The sequence below is a fragment of the Pituophis catenifer genome, unplaced genomic scaffold (assembly GCF_029215685.1).
Source record: "Pituophis catenifer annectens isolate HBS135680 unplaced genomic scaffold, rPitCat1.0.hap2 SCAF_3, whole genome shotgun sequence".
NCBI lineage: Eukaryota > Metazoa > Chordata > Lepidosauria > Squamata > Colubridae > Pituophis > Pituophis catenifer.
In genome coordinates, this window is record NW_027256883.1 from 102,775,286 (window position 1) to 102,798,604 (window position 23,319).

Consider the following 23,319-nt stretch of genomic DNA (forward strand, 5'->3'; position numbering starts at 1 on the left):
AGCACCTAGAAACAAGCAAAGCTATTATTAGAAGCCAACGTAGCTTTGTTAAAAATAGATCATGCCAAACAAAGCAGACAAAGCCTTCTTTGACAAAGTGACTAAATTAGAGGATCAGGGAAAAGTTGTGGACATAGTTTACTTAGATTTCAGTAAGGCATTTGACAAAGAAGACCGCAACCTATTTCTTGATAAGATAGAAAAATATGGGACAGACAGCATCACCACCAGATGGATTCGTAACTACACTGAATGGGTAGTCTTCAACAGAACATCTAAATCGCAGGAGGTATGCAGTGGCGTACCTCAAAGTTCTATCTTGGGCCCAATGCTCTTCAATATCTTGATAAATGATCTAGATGAGGGGATAGAAAGGGAACTCATCAAATTGCTAACACCTTAAACCTGTGATGGCGAACCTATGGCACGCGTGCCAGAGGTGGCATGCGGAACCATATCTGTGGGCATACGAGCATTGCCCTAGCTCAGCTCCAGCATGCATACATGCACCGGCCAGCTGATTTTCAGGCCTTCCGGGCCCGCCGGAAGTTGGCAAACAGGCTATTTCCTCAGGGGAGTTGGGGAGGGGCCTCAGGGAGGTTGGGGAGGGCCATTTTCGCCCTCTCCAGGCTCCTAGAAAGCCTCTGGAGCCTGCGGAGGGTGAAAAACAGGCCTTCTGGTCCCACCGGAAGTCGGGAAAAGGGCTCTTTCCGGCCTCTGGGGGGTGGAGTGGGGAAGGCTGTTTTCGCCTCTGGAAACAGCCTCTGGAGCCTGGGGAGGGCGAAAAATGGGCCCACCGTGCCATCATGTGCCAAAAGGGGGGGAGTGCGGAGGGGGGGTAATTGTATTATTGGTGTGGACACACACGTGACACCCCCCCCATGCTCCCCCCGATTTTGGCACACAATGGCAAAAAAGTTAGCCATCATTGCCTTAGACTCATGATTCAGAAGGAACTTGACAGACTTGACCATTGGGTCCTATCCAATAAAATGCAATTCAATGGTGAGAAAAATAAGATCTTAGGCAAGAAAAACCAAATGTACAGGTAGAGAATAGGTGGTACCTGGCTCAACATTAGTGACTGTGAGGGAAATCTAGGTGTTCTAGTGGAAAACCACTTAAGTATCAGCCAGCATCTTGCTGCAACTGCCAAAAAAGCCAATGCCATTCTATCCTGCATCAATAGAGGAATAGTTTCAAGATCATGTGAAATGATAATACCACTTTATACTGCACTGATAAGATCACATTTGGAATATTATGTCCAGTTCTAATCACCAAAAAAATATATTGGAATCCTGGAAGCTTGCAGAGAAGATAAACAATGATTATAAGGGGTTTGGAGGCTAAACTGTACAATGATCATTTGCAAGAAATAGGTTTGTCTAAGTCCAGGGGCGACACAATAGTAGTCTTTCAGTACTTGAGAGGCTGTCATGGAGAAGAGGGGATTGACCTATTCTCCAAAGCACATGAGATAGGACAAGGAGTAATGGCCTGGAAGGTTATTAAAGAGAGATCCAACCTAAAATTAAGGAGACTTTTTCTGACAGAAGAACAATTAAAACAGAGGAATGGCTTTCTTCTAGAAAACCACCACTGGAGGTTTTCAAGAAGAAATTGGATGACTATTTGTCTGACATGATAGGGTCTTCTGCTCAAGCAGGGGATTGGACTAGAAGACCTTCAATGTTCCTCCCATTTCTGTTATTCTATGTTCTGACCCTTCTCTTCATTAGGCTAAACATATATAGTTTCCTTAGCCCAGGGGTCAGCAACCTGTGGCTCTGGCACTGCATGTGGCTCTTTGACCCCTCTGCTGTGGCTCCCTGCTGAACCGGTAAACTTCTGCAGTTCGGCGAACCGGCTGATCCCACAACTAGCTGGCCCCGGCCCTCTCCCCTCCCCTTCCAGCCACTCCTCTCCTGGCCCGAGAAGGTAAGGGTGACGATGGGGGATGGAGAAGCAGCTGGATCTCATCTCTTGCTGAGTCTCGTGGGCGCTTCTTACGTCCCTTGTTAGTACTGGGCATGCCTCGGTCGCTCAGGTAAAGAAGCTCAGGGCAGTGGGAAAAGGGAGCTGGCCCCACCAAAGCTCGCACGCCCACCCTGGGGTCAGGCTCAGAGAAAGCCAGAGTGCCCTCGCCAAAGAAGCTCGCCTGTCAGCCAGTCAACCTGCCTGCCCCACACACATTTGCTGAGCTTTGGTCAAGTCCAGCCACTCGCTTGAGGGTCTCCCTGCTTTTGCGCACCCTCCCGGCCCCACCTCTGCTGGCCAAGGGGTCATGTGAGGAGAAGGAGGGTCGTCTTCAGGGAAGCCTCCGTCATGGCTTGCGCTCGCTCCTCAGCCAGCCCAGATTTCCAAAAAGTTGCCAAGAAGAAAGAAAAGGAGTAGCGAAAAGCCCCAGGGACAGCTCGCTGGGTTGACCCAGCTTCGGCTTTCCAAGAGAGAGAGAAGAGACACACACACACACACACAGAAAGAGATAGAGTGAGGGAGGGAAAGAGGAGAGAGAGAAGAAAGAAAAAGAGGAGATAGAGAGAAAAAGAGGGAAGGAGACAGAGCGGAGAAAGAAAAGAGACAGAGAAAGTGAGGGATGGGGAGAGAGGAGAGAGACGGAGGGAGAGAGAAAGAGAAAGGAGAGAGAAAGAAGAGAGGGAGGGAGGGAGAAAGAGGAGAGACAGAGGAAAAGGTAAAGAACACAGTCGAGACTGGGTGTGGCAAGAGGTGACTGGGAGGGGAGGGGTGAGGCAGGGCTGGGCAGGGGGGCGTCATGTGACTGGGTGGGATTGAGTGATGTTGAGTTGGCCACACACTGGTTGTTAAATTATTGGCTCCCGGTGTTTTCTGTGGGAAATGGGTCCAAATGGCTCTTTGAGTGTTTTAAGGTTTCGGACCCCTGCCTTAACCATACATTGCTTATTCTGTACCTGTGCAATATTTTTTTCTGCCTAAGTATAGGACCTTACTTTTCTGTCCATTGAACTGTATCTTGTTGGATAGGGCCCAATGCTCAAATTTGTTAAGATCCTTCTGAATCTTGAGCCTATCTTCTGAAGTGTTAGCAATTCCCCTCAGCTAATGTTGTCTGCAAATTTCCTGAGTGCTCCTTCAATCCCTTCATCTAGATCATTTATGAAGATGTTGAGGAGCACTGAGCCCTTCAACTCAACTCTTTGGGACAATAATTTACTTTGCCACTCTGTGTGCTTTGAAGGTACACAATCTCCTTTACTACAGTTCTACTAATATTAAAATAGTAGTTAATTACTCAGAAATTAGCAAGTCTTGCTTCTAACAGCAATACTTAGATCAATCCATATATTAAATCTTTTAAGGGAATTATGAAACTCACTCTCACTTAGGAAAAAAATTCTGATTTCTGACTATCTCCTCCAATAGTTTTTGATTTTTACAAATTTGGAGAAAAAATATCATTTGCATTCTCCTGGAATCAATCTCCTGGTTATTTTTGTATAACCAGTGAGAAAAGAACATATAAGATGAAATCTTGTATTTATTGAGACAGTACAGTTTTTGTCCCAGTAAAGAGAATCCTAGCTTTGAGGGATTGATTTTCCAGCCATTTCTGAAAGGCAGAATCACCTGTTTTTAATTCTATTTTAACAAAATGCTTCTGTGTCAAAGGGGCTTAATGAATTTCCTATCAAATCCTCCTATCCCATAAAGCATAACCCACCCCACACATTGAGAACAGTTAGAATACTTGTGTATGTCATGTAATTTTATGCATTCAGTGTCCAGTACCAGAACTTTTATTTGCTCAAGCTCCTTTATATAAAACAGCCTGCCTAGAAAAGACAGTAGGAATACAATCAACCTCCTTTGTGCAGATGTTTGTTTCTGGGTAGTGACAACTAAGATCAATAGACTGGGAAATATAAGTTATCACATGGTCAGACACTTATATGATGCTGAGACTCAACTCAATATGTCAAGGAATTATTTGGGACTGATTGGAAAAAAATCTTATGGCCAGTGAAGGTTTTCTTTTCTCCATTATGTACTTTCAAGAGAAGAAAGGAAAAAGAAACAATGGAATCCAAAGTAGTTCTAGGGAAAAAATGATGTAATCAAATGCTGCAAAGATCATTTCCAGATTCTGTTGTACATAGCATCTCCATAGTACGCTAACCAGAAGCAACTAGACTAGAGCCATTAGAACACTGATTCTACATTTCCCATTTCCACAAATATTGTCTTCAGTTGGGAATAGTATTCAATTGCTGCTTTGCCATTCTCTCGTCCAAACCCTGAAAAGACAGATAAATTTATAAAACTGTAACCATCTGCTCTAAAAATTTGCAAACAATACATTAGAAAATGAGGAATCTGTTGAAACAGACTTAATAGTCTCACTCTAGAAGTGAACAAAACTGACTCATTAGATTCCTAATTATAAATGACAAATATTTCATGTATAAATCAAGTGTTTTTCCTCACCCACTCAGTGAGCAGCTATGAGTCTATAGCAGGGGTGAAATCTAAAATTTGTTACTACAGATTCTGTGGGCGTGGCTTGGGGGGGTAATGTGACTGGGTGGGCGTGGCCAATTTTTTTTTTTTACTTTTAAAACCATTTTTTACATGTAAAACCATGTAAAAAAATGCTTTCAAAAGGCTCTGATGATCCCAGCTGAGTTGTCTGATCGGCAGGCAACTCAGCTGGGAACGTCAGAACTTGAATGTCAGAGCCATTTAAAAGAAAAAAAAGGCTCTGATAATCGTGCGGCTCAGCTGGGCATGGGGGGCGGGGACAAGGATTTTTGCTACTGGTTCTCTGAACTGCCTGCCGCCATCGCTACCTACTTGGACGAGCCGGTCTGAACCGGGAGCATTTCACCCCTGGTCTATAGTTTACAAATCTAACATTAATTTAATACCAGTTTTTCTAATCTGTTTTAATTTAAAATACCATGTATACATTTTTTACTTAAGAGAAGTTTCTTTACAGCCTGTATGTGTATGTAGAAGTTATCCTTACTAAATGGATTTGCATCCTCCTTCCTAAAATAGGTTTGTATAAGTAGGCCCTGTATTTTTTAAGTAAATCCAACTTCTTTTTGAAATAAAAACAGTTTTCAGAAAGAAGGTGAAATTATCATGAGAAAGGAACAAATCAATGGAAAAGCTAGCTATCACTGCTACTGTAAACTGGGTAATAAAGTTCTGCTGCTTTATTTGTGTACACTGAAATTGTGAAATTTAGTTTACAATCCAATTTAGGGTAATTCTTCAACTTTTGCCAAGTATCATATAAGCAGCTGTCAACAGCCAAAATATTACAGCAAAGTTGCTGAGTGGAATACCTGACATCTTGTATCCTCCAAAGGGAAGCTCCACAGGACTGACATTATAGTTGTTGATGAAGCACATACCAGCCTGGAGACCAGCTGCTATTCTGTGGGCACGCTGGATATCTCTGTAAAGCAGAATAATTTAAATTCACTCTCATTTCTCTAGTACAAATGTCCATCATTTATTAACTCTGGGATAATAAATGGGCTAAGGATGTCTACCATTTTAGTGAGGCATCAGAAAGTAAGGATAACACTCAGTTTATATCAAATGGAAGAACTATGCAGCAAACAGCTTTTTGCCATGCTCCAAGCTGGTTGTCTGCTTCCAACCACACAGCTGTCATAAATGCCTTATGCATATGCAGCTCAACTTGCCACAGCCATCTTCCACTTCTGAAATATATTCCCTTTCTTGATGGTACCTGGTGAAGACACCTCCTGCCAGGCCAAAATGGGTATTGTTGGCTCTCTCTAAGACCTCTTCTTCTGTGTCAAAGGGTAGAATAGACATGACTGGTCCAAAAATCTCCTCTTTTACACATGTCATAGTGTCCTTACAGTTTCCTGAAAGCAACACAGGTATTACCATACAATATTAAGAAACCAGTTAATCTGAATTTATATGAAATGAGAAGAGCTACTTCAACTACTAAGAACTAAATAGAATTTTAAACTACTTTTTAAAGCTCCATTTGTAAGATCTGAGATAAACTTTTAAATTAAATAAATGGCCAGAGCCCATCTTTAAATATTTAATTTCAAGTTCCACTTTAGAGAGTTTCAGTTTTAAGCATCTGATCATGAAGTCTGTTTTTAATGTCTACAACATATCGGGTAGTATGTTCCTCAATGCCATTGGCAAATTGGATCTCTCTTTAACAAATTTCACTCTTTGTTTCTTATTCTGCCCTCAGGATAATTCAAGATGGCAGCAACGGAGGAAGCATAGTTACATCGCAGGGAGTTAAAAGAAGAGAAAAGTTGCTATTAAAGTAAGATAAATGATAGGAGAAGAGGTGGAGAGGGAAAGACAAGTCATAGAATAAATCATAGAGAAAGAAAAATAAGAGGAGAAAGGAAAAGGAGAGGAAAGACTGGAGAAATAGGAGGAAAACGATTCACAGTGAACTTGGCCTGCTGAGAGAGGCCCAGCTGCATCCGAGAGGCCTTCCGAAGAGCACGGAGGCCCATTGAAGCAAGGTGAGTGGAGAGCCAAAACACACTGGTGGAGAACAGGGAGGCGAGCCGGTGAGCGAGTGGGGCCCTGCTGTGGAGCAGGGAGGAAAACCATCCGTGGGACAGAGAGGCGGGCCGACTGAGGGCAAAGCAACGACCAGCAGAGAAGGAAAAGGCGAGCCAGTGAGAGAGAGAGAGAGAGAGAGAGAGAGAGAGAGAGAGAGAGAGAGAGAGGAGCAGGGAGGAGGAGGAGGAGAACTGGCTGTGGAGAGGAGACAAGAAGCGAGCTTGCCATGGGCCATCCGGGCAGTCCTGTTGCTGGGAGAAACAGCACAAATGGGAGCCACGTGGCTGAGGAGCCAGGAGTAGCGCCAGCACAGCAGACGGGAGTGCTGGAAGCGAAAGGCAGCACAACGAAGCAGATCCTGAGTGGAGTGTGGAAAGCAACGGGAGAGCATCAGTGCAACCGGAGGCTGCTGGTGTTGGTGGAGCATTTCAGCACAGGGGATCAGCGAACCGGTGACTCAGAACGGCAACAGAACAGTGTGGGAGACCAACAGGTGAGGGGGATGGGGAACGGAGAAAAGCAGGGAGAGCTGATAGTGGCAGGAAAAAAACAAGTAGGAATGGAGGATAAAAAGGCAACATAGGACACAAGGCAAAAGAAAATCAAAGGCAAGTAGACAATAGCAAGTACAGAACATATAAAGGCAGAGAAGTAAGAGATAAATCAAGCCCACAAGAAAGCAGGGAGGGAAAGGATCACAAGAAGGAAGGGACAATCAAAAAACATTCCAGGCTAAGAACAAACCTCACACTTAAGCCTACTCAACACTAAAAAAAAATTAAATTGGACAATCTAAATGATCTGCTAGACCCTTAAAATTTTAAACTAGACAATTTGAACTGTAGAACTTTAAATCCTTAAACTAGGCATTCTTTAAATGTTAAAACCTTAAACTTTAGCTAGACTTGAGTCCCCCAAATTTTAAATTTTAAATGATCTGTTAGAACATCTGTATCCCAAATTGGACATTTTTCCCTTTTAAAAATCTGTGGTAAAACCCTCTACACTTTCACTCTCAATTTTTTGTAAACCCACTCATGGAAGAAGAAACTGATATTGTTGTGATCTGCAGAACATGTTCCTTGTATAAACTTATGTTGACACTCCAGTAAGCAGCGAGAAGAGCCCAGCGGTTCTAGTGAGGTCGGAGAAGCCCATAGTGTGAAGAGAGCCAGTTGGTGCAAGAGGGCCAGTCGTCACTCGCAGCAGCTGATGTTCGCAACCACTGACAGACTTAACTTGTAGAAAGTGTTGATATTGTTCCCTTTTAAAATTTGAACTCTTTTATAATGTTTTAATATGTGACAGTTGTGTTAATATGAGGAGAAGATGTTACAGTTGCTTGCATCGGAACTTTGCATGTTTCACAATGTTTTATAATGTTTATAATGTTTTAATAATAGTGTTTTATATCATTTTAATGCATATATATAATGCTTATAAGGTTAATAAAGTTTTATAATGTTTTAAAATGTGATAGTTGTATTAATGAAAAAGGGAAGATGTTATAGTGGTTATGTCTGCAGTCTTGGCACGATTAGTTTGAGTTGTATTCCTTGACTCTCGAGAAGCTGTCTTCAGATGCTCCTGTGAGATATTTCCAGTTCCTGTCTTATGTAGATATATACCTGTAATGATGGCTTGTTGTGCGTCCTTCTATGATTAAAACTACTTGAAACGCCTAGTTCCCTGAACTATTCCTAATGCAGTTTAGCTTCCAGACCCCTTAATATCTTTGTTGCTCTTCTCTCCAATCTTTCTAGGGAATCAGCATCTTTTTTTGTAACGTGGTGACCAGAATTGGATGCAGCATTCCAAGTGTGGACTCACTAATGCAGTATAGAACAGTACTATCACTTCTCATGATCTTGATGCTATCCCTCTGCTGATGCAGCCCAGGACCTCATAGGCTTTTTTTGGTAGTTGCAGCACACTCATACTGAACTGAACTGCATCCTGTTGGCTAAGGCCCTATGCTCAGTTCTATCAACTGAATCATGAGTATCTTCTGAAATGTTAGCAATTCCCCCCAGCTTGTTGCATGCAAATTTGATGAGTGCCCCTTCAATCCTTTCATCTAGGTCATTTATGAAGATATTGAAAAGCACTGGACCCAAGACAGAACCTTGAGGTATGCCACTGCATATTTCATTCCATGTAGATGTAGTTTCACTGAAGTCTACACTGAACGTGGTTGGTCAGCCAGTTGTGAATCTATCTGGTGGATATAAACTGCAGCCTACTTTGTCAAATGCCTTACTGAAGCCTAAGTAAACTATATCCACAGCATTTCCCCGATTCTCTAATTTAGTCACTTTATAAAAGGCAGCAATAAGGTTTGTCTGGCATGATCTGTTTTTAACAAAGTCATGTTGGTTTCTAGTAATAGCTGTGCTCATTCCTAGATGCTCTATTATCTTTCCAGGATTTTCCCAGGTACTGATGTCAGGCTGATTGGTCTGTAGCTTCCAGATCCATTCCCCCCTCACATTTTTTTTTAAAGATTGGAACCACATCAGCTCTTTTCAACTCCAGCAGTAGTTCCCTGTTGTTCTAGGAGTTTGAAAAATTTTGTTCAGTGGTTCCAAGATCACGTCTGCCAGCTCCTTCAGAACCATGGGGTGTAATCCATCTGGTCCTGGTGATTTCCACTTGTCTAGACTGTATAGGTATTCTCTTACCATTTTCTAGTCTATTTTGATTTGTATTCCTATTCTGTCTTCTACAATACTGCTTCTGATAGATTGGACTATTTTGTCCCTTTTGTTTAGACAAAAGTATTGGTACTGTTTATCCCACAATGTTCTATCTTACCAAGAAGTGCCAAAAGAGGATTTGACCAGTTGGATGGTTACAGGATAGTGGAGCTCGTGAGCACCATGAAACCCAGTCGAAACCTGCTTGCCAGGAGACCCTACTGGGCCAAAGCCACCCTGGAGGGGTGGTGAAGAAAGGAGGGATGCTTTGTAGATCATGAGGAAACAGCAATTTCCTCATTTCATCCAAAGAAAACCTCCTGGTTGGCAGCAGAGACAATGGCCATTTTGGCTAGACCAAAGCTGGGATAAGAATTTGTGCTGGAGCTATTTCTGAGCAGTGGTTTCAGCCTCTATGATTCTTGCTTGCTATTGGCTGCCATAATAATGGGGGGGGGAGAGAAGGTATAGGTATTTGGGTGTGGAAGCGAGCTGATGGAGATGTCTCGTGATGTGACTGAAAAGGGAAGAAAAGGGAGGGATGCTCTCATCGTCTTCTGCGCACCTGAATGGGCTTGTTGATAGCCAGTCAAGGTCAACTGTTCTGACATACCATGGGGGTCTGGGAATTGGACATTCAGCCAGGGTCCTTGGAAGGAGGGATTTGGGAGTACTTTCAATATGTAATTTTTGTGCCTCTAGCCTCAGATCTTGCTTTTCTTTTGTTGCTATCAGTTCATACTCAGTAAAAGTACCTTTCTCTACAAACATAGAGTTGGGGTTTTTCTTTCTTGAGTTTTGAATGGAGGCACACCTGACATTAAGCAAGATCTGCTTTATCAGCCATCCCAGAGAAAACTCTAACGTGGGGGCTGAGCAAAGAATGTCTAACCAAGGCAGTGACCAGGAGGACATGGGAGCTGCTGGGTCAACTCTCCCCCAGACCCACGGTGGCTGGGAAGAGTCGGAATGGTATCTGAACTGCAGATTGAAGAAAAGCCAGTCAGAGCCAAATGGTCACTGGGTGTAGGACGGATGGAGGCTCCGGAGATCCCACCCCCCTAGACGCCAGCTGGGAGAGGCTGCCTGGCAGGAAGCTGACAAAGAAGACCTCCTGCTGACCAAAGTCCTGCTTTTCTTGAAAGAAGCTCTTGAAAGTCAGAGAGCATATGAAAGGTATGCCTTGCCTGCACGGGAGAAAGCTGAGCAACCGGGGGGCGGGAGCCGGAGCCCCTGAAAACCCAGATGAGATTTCCAGAGTTTGGCCAGAGCCAGTGCAGGTTGCTAGCATTCAAGTGGCGACTGCAGCCAAGGCTGCAGTCTGGTGCAGACTGGTGGTGGTGGGGGGGTAATCCCCCGGAGGCGCTGAATTCCAAAGATTCCTCAGCTAGGAGTAAAATATGGAGGAGATCCCAAGGCTTTGGGATTCTTCCTAGCCCAAGTTGGAATCATATGCAGGAATATGGGGACGATTTTGCCTCGGAGGCGGCGAAGGTGCGGTGTGTCATGGCCCTGGAGGGGACCGCACCTGAGTGGATGGTGGCCCTACATAATGAGGATTCCCCACTGCTGAGGGATTACAACTTGTTTATGACGGCTCTCCGAGTGCGTTTTGATGACCCTCCTGGCTGAATGAAAGACTAAAAGCAGGATGAAAACCCTACCCAAGGGGAAAAGATCGGTGGCTGAATACACCCAGGAATTTCACCAGCTGGTTGTCCACATGCAGGGGTGGTCCGCAGAGGCCCTGATGGAATGCTACAAAGATGAGGAAGACTACCAAGGCTGTTGTTCCCGAGGGCCCCCCTGAGACCTGCAGCATTGATATGTGTTGGCGGCTGATGTGGAAATTGACCAGGCCAGAGAGCAGTTTGGGGGGCACAGCTGGAACAAGCCTTCCCCCTCTGCCCCCAAAGAGACCCCTAGAGTGGCCAAAGGGGGCCCAGTATCCAAGCCAGGTCCACCGCATCCTTCAGATGTGGAAAGGAGGGGCACCGAGCTGATTGTTTCTCCAAACCTGGCCCCAAGCTGACCTCAGCTGGAGGAAAGACAGCTGAGAATCTGCTAGCAAAGAACCGCGAAAGAGCCCTGAAAGGTGTGGAAGTCATTGAGTTTGCTCCTCCAGGCCTGGAGGAGCTGGGAGTTCTGACCACCCCAGGGGACAGCGAAACTGACAATGATCCCCTGGGCCCCAGGTGTAATTAAGGCAGTAGTGAAATCTGAACCGGTTTACTAGCAGTTCGCTGGCTGCGCATGCGCGCTGTACGCCAAGCATTTGCTGTGCACGCACATGCACAGTATGCACCACGCACCAAATACAAGGTGTGCGCGCACACGCAGTGCACACCAAAAGGAGGCATGGGGTAAGTAGAACAGCACATGTGGGGGGCAGGGGTGATCAGCTGTGGTGCGCAATCTATAGAGCCTTTTCTTTACTTTTAAAAGCATTTTTTTACAACCTATTCGCCAAATAGGTTTTAAAAAATGCTTTTAAAAGTAAAAAAAAAAAGGCTCTGATGATCGCGCAGCACAGCTGTGATTGTCAGAGCCTTTTTAAAAAACTTTTTAAAAGCATTTTTTATACCGGTTCTGGAGAACCAATAGTAAAAAATGCCTAAAATGTAAAAAAAAAAAAAAAAAAAAAAAAATTCTGACGATCAGCTGAGCGACGTGCAATCTTTGGAACTTTTTAAAGCGTTTTAACTACCGGTTCCGGAGAACCGGTAGTAAAAAAATGCCCAAAAAAGTAAAAAAAAAAGTTCCGACGATCGCGCATTGCTCAGCTGATCGTCGGAACTTTTTTTTTTTTTTTACTACAGGTTCTGTGAACCAGTAGCCTTTTTTACCAACTGTTCAGGCAAACCGGACCGAACCGGTAGCATTTCCCCCTGAGTTAAGGGTGCCATCACCCTTAACTCAGGCCCAGGGGAAGCCTTTTGGACTTTGGGTGTACTAGGTGTGTAATCAGCCCAGAGGTGGTAGAAAAAATGGGACTGACACTGAGGACAATGAAAGTGCCCATAGCGTTTTGCCAGTTGGATGGGTCAGTAGCTGGGGGGGGGCAGCCCACTTTGTGACTGAACCAGTTGAAATGTGGATGGGGGACCTCTGAGAGACTTTGTGTTCCTGGAATGGAATGACCCCTCTTGCTCGGACTAGTCTGGCTCCAGAAATGGAACCCTCATGTGAATTGGAGGAAGGGTTTCTTGCGCATCCACTCCACCCTGCAGGGGAAGGATGGGGGAAAACCCTTCTCCATGGCCAAAGCTGTGAAGGAGCTGGCAGTGGCAGTGCGAATGCGTTGCTGGGGAAGAGAAAATTCCTAAGGAATACTGGGACCTCAGGGAGGCATTCAGCGAGAGGGCGTCAGATGTGCTCCCACCCCATCGGCCCACGGACTGTGGTATAGAAATCCTCCCAGGGTTGAAACTCTCTAAACCAAAGATCTACTCGATCACCCCTCGTGAGCTGGAGGAATTGTGAAACTTTATTGATAAAAATCTGAAATGGGGCTTCATTACATTTAGTTTAACGACAGCTGAAGAAGAACATAGAGGCATATGTCGCTAGCTGTTCTGTGTGTGCTTCTGCCAAGAGGCCACCTGGGAAGCCGCCTGGGTTACTCCAGAACGTTGCCAGACCTGGAGCTCCTTGGAAGGAGATATCCATGGACTTTATTGTTGCACTACCCGAAAGTGGTGGAAATACAGTCATTTGGGTGATTATGGACTTGTTCTCCAAGCAGGTGCAGTTTGTACCATGCCCCAAAATTCCCTCAGCAAAGGTATTGGCTAAACTGTTTATTCAACATGTGTATAGGTTACACGGTGTTCCCGAATGAATAATTTCGGACAGAGGGGTTCAGTTCACCTCCCACTTCTGGAGGGAGTTCCTGAGGTTGTTAGGCTCTGCCCAAGGGCTAAGCTCCTCTCACCATCCTCAGACAAAAGGGGGCTTGTGAAAGGGCTAACTCAGTACTAGAACAATACCTCAGGTGTTATGTAAATTATCAGCAAGGTAACTGGGCAGACTTACTGCCATTTGCAGAGGTCACTTATAATAACTCCATACATAGTAGCACTGGTTTTACCCCCTTCAAGGTGGTGTTTGGTCAAGACTTTGTGCCCATCCCAGAACTACCGCAGGAAAACCCTCAAGTCCCTTCCTTGGTGGACTGGATTGAGCAGCTTCAGTTTACTTGGCCCGTCACTCGTAAGGCGTTAGACAAGGCTCACCGAGCTCATAAAAAACAGGCTGACAAGAACTATGCCAAAGGACTACCAAGTGGGGGATAGGGTTTTCCTCTCCACTAAGTATCTACAGACCACCCAAAAGTCAAAAAAACTTGGGTCTAAGTATGTGGGCCCTTTTCCTATTGTACGAATTATAAACCCGGTCACAGTACAGTTAGAGATACCGAAAACCTTTAGGAAAATCCACCTAGTGTTTCACATTAGTTTGGTCATCCGGACCAAACCCCCCTCCAGTTCCCCTCCTTATTGAAGGAGAACAACATTTTGAGGTCAAAGGGACCCTTGATTCTAGAAAACATACAGTATTTGGTGGCCTGGATACATTTCCCTTCCTCTCAATCTGAATGCATAAATGAGTGAGATGTCAGAGCTCCGAAGCTTTTACAGTTATTCCATTCCAAATACCCTGATAAGCCTTGATTGTATTATCTTCTATGTATCTTCTATGTTTTGATACTTCCAGGGGTTATCTACCCTGTCCATTTTATTTTGTGTTTTTTTCCTAGGACTAATATCTCTTCTGCAGGAAGGCCGAATGTCAGCCTCTACGATGCTTGCTTGCTATTGGCTGCCATAGTAATGGGGGGGGGGGAAGGGATAGGTATTTGGGTGGGGAAGCGAGATGGTGGAGATATCTCATGATGTGACCAAAAAGGGAGAAAAAGGGAGGGATCCTCTCATCGTCTTCTGCGCAGCTGAATGGACTTGTTGATAGTCAACCGTTCTGGCATACCAGAGGGATGGGGTCATCTGAAGGTGCACCTCACATGACACCATGGGGGGCTGGGGATTGGACATTCAGCCAGGGTCCTTGGGGGGAGGGATTTGGGAGTACTTTCAATATGTAATTTTCGTGCCTTTAGCCTCAGATCTTGCTTTTCTTTCATTGCTATCAGGTTCATACTTAGTAAAAGTACGTTTCTCTACAAACATAGAGTTGGGGTTTTTCTTTCTTGAGTTTTGAACGGAGGCACACCTGATAAGTGGACTGAAACTGGGTGAGACAATTTTCAACTTCTATATTAAAGACTTAAACACAAATAAAAGAATTCTTAAAAAAACAGATTTTCCCCAATGTTAAGAAAGCGGCGATTTATTACATGGAGAAAGATTACAGAACTAAAAGTGAAACAAACTGGCAAGGGAAGACTGTGAAGCTTTAAAATAGAAAAAGACTGGACTGAAACTGTTAGCAGCATGAAAAGTGATTTAATTTGTTGAAAATATAGCTGGATTATTTGGAAGAATTTGTACAAAGAAAGAGGAACTTTGAGTTTTATTTCTTATATCCCCCCCCTCCCCAAGTTTTGCTGTGTTTAAAGCTGGATTTTAAAGCGGGGGTACCATCTAATGGTCAAAGAGCACTATATTAGTGCTTCGTGAGAATAACCTTTGAAAGTAAAAATTATTTGATATTATTGGATAATACAAGAATAACACAAGGAGAAGAAAGAAAATAGTAAAAGGTAAACAACACCTGGAAGGCCTTTTTATTTTGGTTTCATATCTACTGGAGTTTTGGCTGCTTAGAGGTATTAGTGAGCTCTTTGAAGATTTTTAAGGCAAGGTGGATTTTTAAGGCAAACTGAATATCTAACTTTGTGGACTAAAGACATTCGGGGAAATTTGGTGGGCTAATCTGGATTATTAAAATCATTTGACAGAACATTCTACAAGGTGAAAGAAGAAAAATTGAATTAGACTTAAACACTTGGAAAATGTAGAGGGTGTAAATTGGAAATTTTTAAGGACTATAAATTTAGGGGATTTTGAGCAACAGTTCCAGTACTGTGTAAATTTTATTAATACTGATGTTTTTGGTGTTTCTGGACAACTGGGATATTGAAATTTTGGTGGAATATTGAGCAGTGATTAGTGTAGTATATCAGCACAAACAAATGTAGTCTATAAAGAAATATTGATGTTTCAATGTATTAAGGAAGATATAACAAGGAATCATAGGAAGATGATGGAATTGATGCAAGATACTGTGAGATTAGGAAAACCCTAGCAAATGACAATAAAAAATGAACAAAAAACTCAGAAAATAGAGGAGAAACCAGAAAGAGCTAAGGAGATAATAGAGGAGATAATTCCAAAAATGATACAAGCAGACAAAGAGATAGCAATAATCTCTACCATGGAACAAATAGAATATTTTTAAAAAATTCAAAAGAGAAAAGAGAATAAAGAGAAAGATCTCCTATAAATGAGGGAACTGTGGATGGGTGCTCTAGAGATTCAACAGCAAGAGAGAGAAATATTTAGATTAAATAAACATGATAAAAGGAGTTACAAGATACCAAAGGAAAGATTCACCAAAAAGTTAATAAGAGTTGAAATTCTAAAAAAGGGCAAGAGATGATGAATAGATATAGAATATTTTTTAACATGGTGGTTATTTTATTAAGTGTTAGAAAAAAGAAGTAGAAAATAGAAATTGGGAAAATAGTATTATTTATACTGAAATGTAATAGAACATATTATAATTACTATATATATAGAAATGTTAGAAGTTGAAAAATTACAATTATGTATACTTAAATGGTATTATTATTATTATTATTATTATTATTATTATTATTATTATTATTATTATTATTATTATTATCAGAATTGTATGTAAAGTATATTGACCCAGATAATACACTGTTCACCAAGCACTTACTGTATGGATGTTAAAGAAAACACACACACACACACACACACACATATATAAAGTGCCAAGAGTTACCCTGTGGTAATATGGGTGGCCAATAAATTTAATAAGTAAGGTAGGTAGGTAGGTAGGTAGGTAGGTAAGTAAAGTAGGCTGTGGAATTTGTCAATTGTTTTACTGAAATCCAAGTAAACTATACCAACGGCATTTCCCTGATCCACTAATTAGTCACTTTATCATTTTAATTTAATCACTTTTTAGCACCATGTTATTATCTTGTCTTCACCCTACCCCTTTAATCTAGTCTAGTAAGATCAACGTTTTGACTATGGTTAAAAAGTAGTGCCAATGGCATTAATAATATAGTATCCATACCTAAGACACAAGGAGACATATAAAAGCCATTTTTCAGACTGGGATCATCTGGCACAAATGCATCCCCTCCACACAGGACTTCTGCACCCTAAAAAGTGTAACAGAAGATAATGGCAGAGAACCACAATGCATTTTATGTATAATTAGCAAAACTTTGCCAACCTATGCAGGAAGATACCAAAGCTTGAGTGTATATAATAAAACACTAGACTGGACAGAAGGTTCTTTCTCTTGGTGCAATATCACTCTTATCATTAGAAATGAGTCTTCTCCTATCACATAATGTCTTATAAGTGTTTGAAATCCAAATAGATTGGTTTGACATTTCACCAATGGAAGAAGCATGTGACTGACATGTTTCATTTTCTCATATTTACTACAATAGAATAAGCTACTTCAAAATATTTATGATCAGGATATTCAGCAGATTGCCTATTATATTAATCTAAGTCAGTGCTTTTCAACTTTAACAACTTTAAAATAGCTGGACTTCAACTCCCAGAATTCCCTTGCCAGCATGTTGTTTTGTACAGTGCCCAGAGCATACTGGTTGGGGAGTTCTGGGAGTTCACCCATCTTAAACTTACTAAAGTTTAGAGTTAAACTTGCACCCTCTTGCCAGCTGGGACCTATATAATTTCAATTGTTGCTTGCTCTTGTTTTCCTTATTGATAAGAGTTGACTCTGAAGATAAGCAGTGGCTGATAGGTAAGTTGTATTGCTTACACACTTAGAAAGGGAGATAGCAATAGGAATTGGGTTATATACAGAGGTAGGCTTCAGCTGGTTTGGACCGGTTCAGGCGAATCGGTTGTTAAATTTTTGCACAGTTCAGAGAACTGGCTAATCGCACCACTGGCTGCCCCCCCACTCCTCCCCTCCCAGTTACTCCTTACCTCGCCTGCTTTGGCCACGGCATAGCACCTGCTGTACTTGCTAGCTCACTTGCTGCGATCATGTGGCCCCCACGGCCCAGCCCACTTGCCTGCCTTCGCCCCAGCCTTCCACGCAGCCCAGCTATCTACCGAGCCTTCCTTCGCCACTCTCCACTGCCTCCTATGCGGCCCAGCTACCTGCCTATCTGGTGAGCCTTTGCCTCTTTGCCGGTGTGAACGGCCTGTTACAGGGCCTTCCTAGGACTCCCCCGGCCTGTTACAGGCCAAAATGGAGGGTCTCTGGGCCCGATCCGTCCTTCCCAACCCCATTTCCCATGGCTTTACTGTACTTACTTTTCGAAGAGCTACAGAAAAAGGCTGAGCCACCTGGCAGAGAAGCCAAAGTCTTTTATTCAGAAACCGGTGATGCTGTAAGAATGTGAGATGTAAGGAAAACAGCTTTCCCCATCTGAATAAAAGACTTCGGTTTCTCTGCCATGAGGGCCTGCAGACTTAGTTTTTACCCAGTCTGTGTTCTGACCTAGGCTCCCTTAACAAGCAGGAGACAGGAATTACTAGCAAAACCTTTTATTTACACGACTGTGAATTACGTTCATTCACAGTCAGCAAGGTTTGTCCAAACAGTTTTTCAAAGGAATATTTCTCAACACACCTTATCTCGTTTGGCAAGCTGCCACGTAAATTGTGCAAGTACAAGGCAAAACTTGGAACAGAGTCTCTCAGAGTCATGGAATGAACAAATTGTTTCCTGCAAAAGCCCACTCCCTGTTTGCTCCTCTTTTATTTCCTATGGGAGGGGCCAATTATCTTCAAGGTGTGGCCTTACTCCCAGGTTGACCCTGCTTTCTTAATTGTTCTTGTCTTCTGGCAGCTCTGTGCATGCGCACACTAGGAACGGGCTCTGCCTTGCTGCTTTTTATCTCCCTCACTGCCTCCGACACAGAGCCCTCATCTGAGCTTTCCCCAGCCCCCAGGAGTGGCCCAAGTTCCTCCCCAACCTATTCACTGTCCGACTCTGCTGCCAGCTCTGCAACAGTCTAGACAGGCTTAGTTTGGGCCCAGTCTGCTGGCTGCTGACTGGCTAGTTCGAATGAGCAGCTTCAGGGATTGGGGCATGGCAGCCAATCAACAAGGGCCTTGCAGTCCAATGAGACAAAGGAAGCAATTTGTTTGCTTTGATTGGCTGCTGCTGCTGCTGCCTCAATCCCTGAAGCAGCCACATGCCCCAGCCAAAATCTTTTACTCAGAAGCTGGTGAAAATGTTTTGGTTAGATTTCACATTCTTACAGCTTCACCATCATCTGAATAAAACACTTTGTGAGAAACCTTGTAGTTTTGTCTTCTTGTAGTTCTTGAAATCCATGTCACAGAATTCAATGTTTCAAAGGTATTCATATCTTTTTAGCCATTTTTGACATAAGTTTGCCAGATTTAAAAATTCTGAGTGTTTAAACATTTCATGGAAAAGTCTTTTTATAATGCTATCAAGCATTGTACATTAGGCTTGTCAAATTTCTTGTTTCTGATCAGATTGCATTTCACAATGCTTCAAGTGTATAATGGCTTATTTAATTATATTAGCAATAACAATAGCAATAGCACTTAGACTTATATACCGCTTCATAGTGCTTTTACAGCCCTCTCTAAGGTTTACAGAGTCAACCTATTGCCCCCAACAATCTGGGTCCTCATTTTAGAAGGATGGAAGGCTGAGTCAACCTTGAGCTGGTGAGATTTGAACTGCCGAACTGCAGCTAGCAGTCAGCTGAAGTAGCCTACAGTACTGCACTCTAACCACTGTACCACCTTGGCTCTAACAGAATAGATATCAGTAAAAATTATACCTTTGTAGCAAAAAAAAAAAAAAAAAAGGTAAGTAATCCATGGGAAATGGGGTGGGGAGGAGTAAGTGGAATCTGAGATGCTAGCAAAGCAGGCCCAGTCTGTGGAGACCCAAAAGGGCAAGATGGGGTGGGGGAAGCAATTGTGGGGACACCAGGGGAGCATGAGGTATCTCAGTGGATTGGGGGAGGCTTTGGATGGTCTGCTCCAGCACTAGGCCCCACATGCTGTTCCCCAGCCTGAGATACCTCATGTGCATTTAAAGACATGCACATTCGATTAACAAATGCATTGGGGAAAGCAAGGAGTGATTACATTCATTTAACGTGATTCAATCAAACAATCCCCAGGTTGCAAATGTAATTGGCAGGCTCTATTGCATTTGTAACTGAAGGATTACCTGTATAATGAGAGTGAGGGAGGGTCTCAGGGAAGTCCTGCCTTAGCACCACATGAGTCCCGTATCATGCCTACCCTGGCCATGACCACCCAGTCACATGACCACCCAGCCACACCTACCCAGCCGGTCATTAGGGCAGAGAACCGGTTGTTAAATTTGAATCCTACCACTGGTTATATACTTTACTTTACTTTTTACTTTTATTTAATTTATATACCGCCCTACTCCCGAAGGACTCAGGGCGGTGAACAGCCAACAATATACAAACCACTGTGGCGCAGTGGTTAGGGTGCAGTACTGCAGGCTACTTCTGCTGACTGCCGGCTGCCTGCAATTTGGCTCAAGGTTGACTCAGCCTTCCATCCTTCCGAGGTGGGTAAACTGAGGACCCAAATTGTCGGGGGCAATATGCTGACTCTGTAAACCGCTTAGAGAGGGCTGTAAAGCACTGTGAAACAGTATATAAGTCCAAGTGCTGTTGCTATATATGAATATAGAATGGGAATGAACATTATAATGAAAACAGGTCTAATAAATGTTCTTTTGTATATTTATTAGAACAGAAGTAAGATCCCTGGCTAATTTTGATAATTTGTATCTCCATGAAGACTGAATAAATGAGGGTTTTTTATTATTGTAAGCTGCCTAGAGTTACCCTGAAGTAAGATAGGCAGCCAATAAATTTTCTAAATAAATAAAGAAGCAAAACTAATAGACCAGACCCCATCCCTACTGAGTTTAGGTACACACACATTCACATATTATACCTATTTATTCCTTATCTATTTATTTATTTATTTATACTATAGGGGATAGAGATGAGGCATTTATTTATTTATTGTGCCGTAGTGAATGGAAATAAAAAGAGTTGAAACATATTTTGCCTGTTAAAATCATCCAAAAAAGGTTCCACTGCTCACTCAGGTAATACCATGACTTTACCAGCCACATGAGTTGAGCCCTATAGTCAAAACAGCTTAAGTAAACCTGCATGTTTATTTAACATTACTGACTTAAATTTGTTGAATATAGGTTGATGAGAGGTACACCACCTGACTATAAAAAAAATTCTCTATGGTAAATGCTGCTCAAATCTGAGTTCTTCCACAATAAGAGATAAAAACACTAAGATCTACCATTAAGCATGCCAAATTTTATTCTAGATGTGGTTTTTGCTCATTGTTTTTAGTAACCCAATTATAGTTTGTTAAACAGATGTGCCCAGATCAGACAGCTTTTTACTGGATAGCCATAAACTTTTCAGACACAGAAAAGCACCTTTGTTCTACCTTGAATACTCAGTTTTGCACATAATACATAATATAATGCCTGTATGATGTTCTAGCACCCCATCTGGTAGATGAGTGAAGTATTTTCAGTAGCCCAATCCCTCAGGATAAAGCTCAGTAAAGATAATGCTTACCTGCTCCTTTGCTTGTTTAACAAAACTCAAGACTTTCTCCAGGTGTGCTTTGTTGATAAGTGCTCCCATCCTTGTATCTTGCAGCAGGGGGTCACCAATTTTGATGTTCTGAGTCTGTTTTACAACTTCTTTGGTGAAGGCCTCCAGGGTTGCTCGTTGTACAAACACCCGAGTACCATTGCAGCAAACCTGAGGCACAGAGACAGGCTTAAGAAAGGGCCATTTTCAGAATTGACAGGCTCAGAACTAACCTATAACTAACAATTTACAGATAGTTCTCCACTTATAACCACCATTGAGTCCAGAATCTCAGTCACTGAGATTCTGTTTTTCTGGGGAAGCTGCAGAGAAGATTTCAAATAGTGATCACAGGACACTTCGCAACTGGTCATAAATGTGAACAAATTGCCAAGCACTTGAAATACGGTCATATGATGCCAGCAGTTGTGATGCAACATTTTACAATGGTCAGAAGTGTTTTATGGGCAGCAAAGCACCCATTCAAAGTCTGTCATGCTTGCAAATAGTCATTAAATAACCAATCATAAATTGAGGATTACCTGTACTGACATTTCTGCATTGATTTTATTTATTTTATTTTATTTTATTTTGAATTTGTATACCGCCCTTCTCCCTGAGGACTCAGGGCGGTGAACAGCCAAGTAAAAACATCAAATACAAATATTAAAATACAATTAAAAGTATATATAAATTTGGCCCCATTAATTAAAAACGATAAACAAAACACTTAAAAAATTAGGCCAGCCCGGCTTGCTGGAAAAGGAAGGTTTTAAGGGCACGGCGGAAGGCACCGAGGTCTTGGATTCTCCTTATCTCTGGAGGCAATTGATTCCAGAGGGTAGGTGCCCCCACAGAGAAGGCCCTCCCCCTGGGGGTCACCAGCCTGCACTGTTTGGCTGATGGCACCCCGAGGAGGCCCTCTCTGTGGGAGCACACAGGTCGATGGGAGGTCGTCGGTGGCAGCAGGCGGTCTCGAAGATAGCTAGGCCCTATGCCATGGAACGCTTTAAAGGTGATAACCAACACCTTGAAGCGCACCCGGAAGACCACCGGGAGGCAGTGCAGCTCACCCAGGAGCGGTGTTACATGGGAGCGCCATGCTGCTCCCGTCACTACCCGCGCTGCTGCGTTCTGGACCAGCTGGAGCCTCTGGGTGCTCTTCAAGGGGAGCCCCATGTAGAGAGCGTTGCAGTAGTCAAGGCGAGAGGTGACGAGGGCATGAGTGACTGTGCACAGGGAATCCCGATCAAGAAAGGGCCGCAACTGGCGAATCAGGCAAACCTGACAAAAGGTCCCCCATCCGGGAGCGCGGGAGGATCCCTTGGAAGGCAGGGTGGAGGATTTCGGACAATACCTGTATGACAAAATCGCTCAGATCTGAGCCATCTCCGACGTTTCACCAATGGACGGCAGGTTGAAATCACCCATGACCATAAGCCTGGGTGTATCAACTGCCACCGTGGCTATCACATCGAGTAGCTCGGGCAGGGCCATTGTCACGCGGCAGGGAGCCAAGTACGTAAGCAGCAAGCCCATCTGAACCCCATGACCCCACCTCACAAAGAGGGACTCACATCCGGCAATCTGTGGCACAGTGGTCTCCCTCGGACCAAGACCTTCTTTAATAATAACCGCCACCCCCCCCGCCCCTCCCCTGGGCCCTCGGCTGATGGAATGCTCTGAAGCCTGGTGGGCACATCTCAACCAGAGGGACCCCTCCCTCCGGGCCCAACCAGGTCTCCGTAATACCCGCCAGGTCCGCTCCCCCCTCTTGAATAAGATCGTAAATGAGGGGGGCCTTATTTACCACGGACCTGGCGTTGCACAGCATCAGCCGGAGGCCCAGGTCCTGAGTATCTGAGCCACCTAGTATCCAAGGGGAGCCTTGAGGACCGGGGCGCGCAATCGCTCTCAAGTAGCGAGTGCGCACCCCCGGCACAAGATAAGGTCCTCTGCTCCCGCCATATCTGCCCCTCCCATCCACCGTGCTGATGATATCCCCAATCCCTCATCCTGCGCCCTCCAAACTGTTACCCTGTGCCGGGCTGGGCCCTGACCTAGGTGGATTACCCCCCCCATCCCCTTTGGTCACCCTCCCAGTTCCCCTTAAAAGATTATTAAAAACCCTAATTAAAAAACCCCTCAATCCCCGCTTTAAAACATGCCACCTCTCAGGGCTCCAAAGCC

General features: G+C 43.7%; 1 protein-coding gene across 2 annotated transcripts in view; it reads right to left on the reverse strand.

Moving 5' to 3' along the window:
* Window positions 1-4,072: 4,072 nt before the first annotated feature.
* The window catches only part of LOC139314897 (calcium load-activated calcium channel), a 188,552-nt gene continuing 169,305 nt past the window's right edge, over window positions 4,073-23,319 (reverse strand). For both annotated transcript variants that reach the window (XM_070940873.1, XM_070940874.1), the window contains 5 exons: window positions 21,112-21,300; window positions 16,551-16,638; window positions 5,747-5,888; window positions 5,334-5,446; window positions 4,073-4,277 (listed from right to left, as the gene is read on the reverse strand). In XM_070940873.1, the coding sequence (XP_070796974.1) occupies window positions 4,183-4,277; window positions 5,334-5,446; window positions 5,747-5,888; window positions 16,551-16,638; window positions 21,112-21,300 (627 nt within the window). In that variant the 3' untranslated portion in view covers window positions 4,073-4,182. The remainder of the gene's footprint in view (window positions 4,278-5,333; window positions 5,447-5,746; window positions 5,889-16,550; window positions 16,639-21,111; window positions 21,301-23,319) is intronic.